General features: G+C 40.3%; 1 protein-coding gene across 1 annotated transcript; it reads left to right on the forward strand.

Moving 5' to 3' along the window:
• The first annotated feature begins 3,858 nt into the window (after positions 1-3,858).
• LOC101647035 (olfactory receptor 1L3-like) lies at positions 3,859-6,928 on the forward strand. The gene is made up of 2 exons (XM_004712610.1): positions 3,859-4,004; positions 5,938-6,928. Exons 1-2 carry the CDS (start codon positions 3,859-3,861, stop codon positions 6,926-6,928), a joined length of 1,137 nt encoding a protein of 378 aa, XP_004712667.1.
• Positions 6,929-8,426: the final 1,498 nt, after the last annotated feature.

The following is an 8,426-nucleotide window of genomic DNA, read 5'->3' on the forward strand; positions in this document are numbered from 1 at the left end:
GAGAATGATGAAGGCAATGAATGCACAAATGTGATTTACACAACTGATGTATGTATGGATTGTGATAAGAGTTGTATGAGCCCCAAATAAAATGATAAAAAAATAAATAAAACAATTGATGTATGGATTGTTATAAGAGCTGTAAGAGCCCCCAATAAAATAATCTTTTTTAATTACTAAAAAAAATCCCCACTAAGGCCAAGGTTTGATTGGAAGGTTGTTTTGAGGGCACTCTAATATGATGACAGCAAATGTATTGTTGAGAACTCTCGTCTGCAGCTCTCCACGGATCTCAGGAGGAAAAAAAATCCCACTGCCATCCAGTCAATTCCTGCTCCTAGTGACCTTACTGGGCAGAACAGAACTGCCCATGTGGGTTTTCAAGGCTGTAACTCTTTATGAGAGTAGAAAGCCTTGTCCTTCTCACCTGGAGTGGCCAGTGGTTTCGAACTACTGACTTTGAGTTAGCAGTCCAGTACATAACCACTACACTACCAGGGCTCCACATAGGTCTCAGACGCATGTTTAAATGCCTTTTATTTGGAAGAAACCTGTGAATGTATTCAATGGAATCCTAACAGCAATACACTTTTACTTACTCTCCTATAATATTATTATCTGGTGTAATGCTAGAGTTTGTACAGATGAAGTTGCCAGAGTTCAGATGGGTTAAAGAATTTTCCAAGTGTTGTTCTGAGAAGCAGATCGCCCTCTCATCTGCCCACAACAATCCATGACTCTGAGGTTGTAAATATGACTGCCATTTTCTCCATCATATTTAGTTCCCTTAAGTAATTGTTACATTCAAAAGAATCCATATTTCTGGAGTAAAGAGGGCATATGCAAATTACAGTCTGTAGCTTTATTAGTTTGGGGACGTTAGCATGACAAATTGCCACAAACCAGTGGCTTAAAACCATGCAGACTTATCCTGCGGCAGTTATGGAGGCTACACGTTGGAAATGCAGGCATCAGCAGGGTATTTATTCTCTGAGGCGGTAGGAAAGAGTTGGTGACTTCACTGGCTTGCAGTGTTGCTGGCGATCCTGGACATGCCTTGGCTGTAGAAGCAGCATTCCAACCTCTGCTTCTGCCATCACCTGGCATTCTCCCTATGTGCCTGTGTCTGAGTATCTTCTCCTCCTCTTAGAAGGAAACTAGATCAATGAAATTATGGTTCATCCTAAGGGTCTCGGCTTAACTTGATTGTGTCTGCAAAGACCTTATATCCAAATAAGGTCATATTCACCAGTACCTGGGGCAAGCAATTCACAAAGCTCTTTGGGGACAACAATTTAACTCATAGTGGTAACTAAGAGACTTAGTGTATCAGAGCACTGCTAAAGATAAACGAAGAGGAAACGTTCCCATTTCAAATGACCGATGAAATATCAGGCACAGTTCTAGGCTCTCATACAAGTCCATTCTTTTAATGTCATTGGAAGAAAATGATATGAAGAAGGTCCATAGGCAAAGGATAGCGGTAAAGAGTCACAGATGGAAATTAAACAAAGGTAATGTCATTATCTTTTGTTAGAGGATAAATGTACAAATCCACAGAACTTAACTAATAGCTACATCCAAAGGGGGGATGCATAGATACTGAAAGGACAAATAATATGAAGATGCCCTTGCGTAGTGTCCCACAGAGAAATGGAGACCTCAAGAGAGACAAACATGTTTAGGCTCACAGAAGAAAATAGACTCAGGTGTCCATGCTCCAGTCTAGTAATCTATTTTCAATGTTATGTGCGATAGTTCTCAGGTAAACCTCAGACAACTTAGGCAAACAGGAACAGAGAATTACTCTTATTACAGGCACCGACACCAACCTCAGCACATGTGGACCTCACTGCACCTGAGGTTCAAAGACAGGGATATAGAGCTACCTGGGGAGAGAAAATGCTTCTAATTCCTCTGGGTCCTGTGAGACAATCATGCACAAAGTTAATGGATGTCTGTTTTTGTTTTTGTTTTTAACTCCACCAGCTAAACCTCAGGGGACTTCCTGAAACAGTTGCATATGATGTTCCCATAAGGAAAGTGGGGCCTGTGAACAGCTGATAAAAGATGACAAGAAGCCAGAAAAGGGAGCAATCAGCTTCAAGAAGCATTAAGAGTATTTGTATCTTCAGGGATCTTTTCTGTATATTTTTCCTTGATACACTCTTATCTTCCTTTTGACTAAGCATTCTCTGGAACGTAAATGAAGGGGATAGAATCACTACATGATGAGACAAGCCTGCAATGTTCTTTCCAGGTGAGAAAGCCACCCTGAGAGTGTATGGTGAGAAGGTGGACAGCCCAATCTCGAAGAGATGATTAGTTCTTAGCTCAAGCAAAGAGCTGATTTATGGGTATCTGAAATATGGATTTTCCTTTTTATATACTAGTTGAATTTTCTGCTTGGCTGGTCCACTTCAAGTTATAGTCCCTTGATCTCAAAATACAATTTACCATGCAAATGGCAGAGATATTGGGAGAATATTTTTTCAAGTTAACTCCTTTACTCTTTTTTGCCTTTCACCAATTTCCTCATATAATTATGTATACTCTAATTGAGAAGCTCAATCGTAAAATTCAATATGTAAAAAGTTTAAGCAGTCATTTGTGCTAAAAAAATATGTAAAACAGGGCCAAGTAATGGAAATTAATATGTATGAAGAGAAATTTTGAGACAGAATTTTTGGAAATACCTCTCATCTTAAGGTAATGAGGCAAATCAAATGAAGATCTGAAGGACCAGTGTTTCAGGTAGTAGGAAAGGCAAGTGAAAATATCCCAAAAAGAACTGCTTGCAATTTATGAAAAATGATAAACAGATGTGGTTAGAACACATGGAGAGAGGGAAAGAGTGAAAGAACATTAAATGAGAGAAGATTAGAAGGCCAAATTATGCAAAGTCTTATAGGACACAGCAAAGAGTTCAGGTTTTATGCTGAAACAGAATGGTTTGAGGGTGTGGGGGGCTGGAGCAGGAAGACTAATATAATTTGAATTTTCAAAAGATCAGCCTACATTCTCCTGATTATAAGAAAGTTGAAGTAAATGCAAGAAAAATAATTTAAGAATTTACTATGCTATTGTAGCTAAAAGGTGATGGTGCCTTGGACCAGAGGTATAGTGGTGTAAAAGAGAAGAAGCTCTAAGAATTAGGATTTATACTGAACAAGGAACCAACAGGACTTTCTGAGAGATTGTGTGAGGAGGTAAGGGAAAGAAAATAATCAAGAATGAATCTTGAAGTTTTGTGTGAGTTCTTGGGTGTGGTGGTGCCAATATTTAATATGGGATGTACTAAGGAATGAGGAAATAACATTAAAAAAGGGAAGACCTCATGGTTGTTTTTTCCTTTGAAATAATAAATGAGATGCCATTAGACATGCAAGTGTAGATCTTAAGTTGCAGTTGGATATATGAATGTAGAATTTGGGAGAGAATCCAGGATTAGAAATGTAAATTTGGATATTTTAGCATACAAATAATACATAAAGTGAACGGACTGCCTAAGGCCACAAACGACATAAGACAAAGAAAAGGATAGATGGATGAACGCTGGGGCACCCCAACATTTAAAAAAAGGAAAAGGCAGAGAATCAAACCTAAAGATTGAAAGGAAGAATCCAGTAAAGTAAGAGGGAAGTATGAAAAGTGGTATTGGGTACAAAAGAAAAGAAAACGGGTATTAGGAAGCTAAATTTTAAAAAGTGTTTCCAAAAGAAGAGAGTGGTCAATAATGTCAAATTCTTCCTCAAAGGCAAGTCAATGGTGATGGGGGGAAAAATAAATCCTACCATGGACTGATGGAGACAAAAGCCTGATTGAACTTGGTTAAATCGAGAATGTGAAATGAGGAACATGGCGGTAAAGAGCACAGAGAAGCCAAACTTTACTAGAAAAGGCAGTGAGGGAGAAGAGGTGGCCATTGGTATCAGAGTGCCCCATGCAGAAGGCCCCTGGGGAACATGGGGCACAAGCACAGGAAGCTGTAACAGCAAGGCTAAGTAATTATCTTGCCCCAGGTTTTCTCAGCTGCACACTAGCTCACTGACCCTCAATGATACCGATACATCTTCCAGGAAATCTCTTAGGGAGCTTTGGAAAACTAGGTACAGGGTTAATAACCACACGACATGGCCAGAAACATGCAAATATTAACCTGAACCTCGATGAACAGGAACTTGGATGGGGACTCAGGGCATTCCTCCGGTTCCTGGAGAAAAGCTCTTCACACTTGGGATCCTAAGAAAACAAAAACAAAACTTAATTGCCATTGAGTCTGTTCTGATTCATAGTAACTCCATAGGATAGAGTCAAATTGTCCCTGTGGGTTTCTGAAAACTATAACTCAGGTTTTTTTTAAAACATTCTATTGGGAGCTCTCACAACTCTTAACAACATTCCATACATCAATTGTATCAAGCATATTTGTACATATGTTGCCATCACCTTTTCCAAAACATTTTCTACTTGAGCCCTTGGTATAAGATCCTCTGAAACTATAACTCTTTATGGGAGTAGAAAACTTCATCTTTCTACCACAGAGTGGCTGTTGGTTTTGAACTGGTGACCTTGTGGTTCGCAACCCAATGTATAACCAACTATGCCACCAAGGCTCCTTAAATGATTTATTGTTGAGCTATTGCTTTCAGGTATGCTACGGAGAACTAGTGATACATAGGGAGAGGCAGGTGAGTGCGTTAGATCGCTTACTATGTGAAAGCCCCAAATAAAATAGAGAGGAGTCCAAGAACTCCAGGACCAAGTGCCTTTGGGGCCTGGTGTTTTGGGAGATTGTTGTTGTTAGGTGATGTTGAGTCAGTTCCAACTCCTGGTGACCCTATGTGCTGCAGAACAAACATTGCCAGGTCCTGTGCTGGTCTCACAATTGTTCTTACATTTGAGCCATCAACACTGCCACTGGGTCAATCCATCTTGTGGAAGGTTTTCCTCTTTTTTGATGCCCCACTACTTTACCAAGCATTATGTCCTCCAGAAACGGGTCTCTCCAGACAACATGTCCACAGTACATGAGACACAGATCGGCCATCTTTACCCCTAAGGATCAATCTGGCTGTGCTTCTTCAAAGACAGGTTTGGTGTTTCTTTTGCCAGTCCACGGTACTTCAAATATTCTTCGCCCGCACCATAATTCAAACGCATTGATTCTTCTTTGGCCTTTTCTATTCAATGTCCAACTTTCACATGCATATGAGGAGACTGAAAATGTCATGGCTTGGGTCAGGCGCACCTTAGTCCTCAAAATAACATCTTACTTTTCAACACTTTAAAGAGGTCTTCTGATCAGTGCAAGGAAAATACACTGTACTGTTCTGTAGTCATATGTCCGTCCTCATGTGTGTATGCCTATGCACATGTGTATTTTATAGAGGGCAGGATGTTCTTACCTATAAAAATGCACGTATTAGAACAATTTCTTAGTTATATCATAATTTGATTCATTATTCTTTATCTGATGTTCTTGCTTCCATGGTAAACCATGTGGAGAGAAATATCCTAATTTAAGGGAAGGATTATTTATAATCCGCAACTAGATGACATGGCTGTCTCGTGACCTGGTTATACAATGGGTTATACAGTGACAATCTTTAATCAGAGCTGAATATTGACCTTGAACCCTCTTCAAGGTCTGCACTGGTGTTTCCTTCGACTATCAGTCACAGAGCAAGGAAAGGGGAATCAATATGCCAAGAACGCTCTGTCTATCTCTTCCCCCTTCCCATCTATTTTCTATTCATATTTCTAACTCCAAGAATTAGGAAGAAGTAAAAATACACTTTCAGCTCTGATTTTTCCATATTCAGGAAGAAAACAAACATTTGACTACATTTTCTACTAAGCACTGTTCAGTGTGAGATTAGTATGTGAAGATGAATGCTTATATAAAAACCATTAATTTTCATTGTTTGCCTGCAGGTGCACAAGGACAATAGGAATGTTTAACCTAACAAGGCCCTCGCAATTCATCCTCTTGGGACTCTCCTCTCGACCACAGGACCAGAAACCTCTCTTTATCCTCTTTTTAGTAATGTACCTTGTCACCTTAATGGGAAACGTGCTCATTATTTTGGCCATTCACTCTGATCCTAGGCTCCAAAACCCCATGTATTTCTTTCTGAGCATCTTGTCTTTTGCTGATATCTGCTATGCAACAGTCATAGTTCCTAAAATGCTGATGAACTTCTTATCAGAGACTAAAAGTATTGCTTATGCTGAATGTCTAACACAGATGTACTTCTTCCTAGTCTTCGGAAACATAGACAGTTATCTTCTGGCAGCTATGGCCATTGACCGCTATGTAGCTATTTGTAATCCCTTTCACTATATCACCATTATGAGCCATAGACGCTGTGTGTTGCTACTGTCCTTCTCTATTGCTTTCTCCTGTCTTCACTCCCTCGTGCATGTCCTCTTGGTGAATCGGCTCACCTTCTGTGCTTCGAATGTTATCCACCACTTTTTTTGTGATGTCAACCCCGTGTTGAAACTGTCTTGCTCTTCTACTTCTATCAATGAACTTGTGGCCATGACAGAAGGGATGGCCTCTGTAATGGCTCCATTTGCCTGTATTGTCATCTCTTATTTGCAAATCCTCCTCACCGTTCTTAAGATCCCCTCAGCTGCTGGAAAACACAAAGCCTTCTCCACCTGTAGCTCCCATCTCACTGTAGTGACTCTGTTTTATGGAAGCATTAGCTATGTCTATTTCCAGCCCTTGTCCAGCTATACTGTTAATAACCGGGTAGCAACAATCATGTACACTGTGCTGACATCAATGTTAAACCCATTTATCTATAGTCTCAGAAACAAAGACATGAAACGGGGCTTAGGAAAACTGATCATCAAGATTAAGTCTCAAATAGATAAGCTTTCTTCTACAGAACCTAACAAAATTGGTGGCTCCTGATTATAAGGTGTGTGTGTGTGTGTGTGTGTGTGTGTGTGTGTGTGTATAAAAGCATACCGTCCAAGTCCTTCTTATTTGCTAATTGTTTTTAAAAAGTGCTCTTTCATCATTTGTCCCTGCACCCTGTAGTTTCCCATCTTTCACTGTGTGGTTTTTCGCATTACCTGGTTGAATAGTTCTAGCAAGTTCCTCATTGCAGACTCATGCCATAAAACTTCTGTATTTGAAAACATCACGTACCTTTTTCCTCCTTCCATAGTTATTTGAAATCTCCTATATTCTCTAAATCTTTTCTTCATAGATTCACCTACATCTGGTCACTTGAATTACCAGAGAATTTTTGTACACACATAACGATCTACAGATGCATATATTTGTCGAGTCACTCTGTTGTATTTGAAGCTGTTAGACATTGTTTGCAGGGATATCTGTGTGCATGTGTGTGGATCCTCTCTATCAAACTAAGAGCTCCTTGACTGCACTGTCATCTGTGTTCCCCACTCACATCATGAAAGAAATATTGATTGCTCCATCTGTTGCTTCTTCCAGTAGCTGAATGCCCTGGGTTCTGAAGTCACTCTCCCACTGCCATTGAGTCAATACTGATCCATAGCAACTCAGTGGGACAGGGTAGATCTGCCCCTGTGAGATTCTGAGACTGTAATTCTTTACGGGAGTAGAAAGCCCCATCGTTCTCCCACAGAGCTGCAAGTAGTTTCCAACTGTTGAACTTTCAGGTCGCAGCCCAACATATAACCACAACCACTATGCCACCAGGGATCCTGTCTGAAGTCATTAGATTCATGAAAAGTAATGTTGATAATCTAGTTGACGTTAGCAAGACAGCTCAATACTTCCACCCATATGGGTCTTTCTCTTCATATGTTCAAGGTACATCCTCTGACTCTTCCTGAGACTCATTGGCTATGTGCTTTTCTCTCTAGAGATGCCTATATTTCCAGTCTCTTCTATCCATTTTCTTCAGAGCAAATATTTACTGAAGACAGTCAAAAGTGAATGGGTGAATGTTGAGCCAGCCTTGAGGGTTTGCACACCGAGTCTCCTCTTCCTTTGCTGAGAAAATGTCTCATCCTCTTCATGGAGGCCATTTGGACCCCAAACCCCAATGCTGATCTGAGGCCAAGCAGTAGTGGTGGTCAGCCTCAGTGCATCTTGGGGTCTGAAGGCACGTTGGACCCAAAGGCACCATGAAGATGCTTATTTCTAATACTGGAGACATCAGGCTTACTGAAAAATGAAGATGTGCTGCTTCATAAAATGAAAATTCTAACACTCAACAGCTCCTTAATAGCAAAAGCAGCAACATCCCGGGATAATATAACGTGATAGTTCTACTTCCAAGGACCCAAGCATCAGATTGCTGCTGAATCAGGAGGACCTCTACATTGCTGAAGGTCTGGGCTTCGGAATAATAACTGAAGAATTTGAAGCCTAAATAAATAAACACTTCGATTTTGGAGAAAAAATCAAGTTAGCA

The sequence above is a fragment of the Echinops telfairi genome, unplaced genomic scaffold (assembly GCF_000313985.2).
Source record: "Echinops telfairi isolate 266 unplaced genomic scaffold, ASM31398v2 ScPeMD7_7410;HRSCAF=8448, whole genome shotgun sequence".
Taxonomy (NCBI): Eukaryota; Metazoa; Chordata; class Mammalia; order Afrosoricida; family Tenrecidae; genus Echinops; species Echinops telfairi.

Excerpts from the sequence above, each read along its gene's own strand:
- LOC101647035 (XM_004712610.1), top strand. The coding sequence starts at position 3,859 with ATGGCGGTAAAGAGCACAGAGAAGCCAAACTTTACTAGAAAAGGCAGT. Across the intron at positions 4,005-5,937 it reads AGCTGTAACAGCAAGGCTAA|GTGCACAAGGACAATAGGAA; the intron begins GTAATTATCTTG and ends GTTTGCCTGCAG.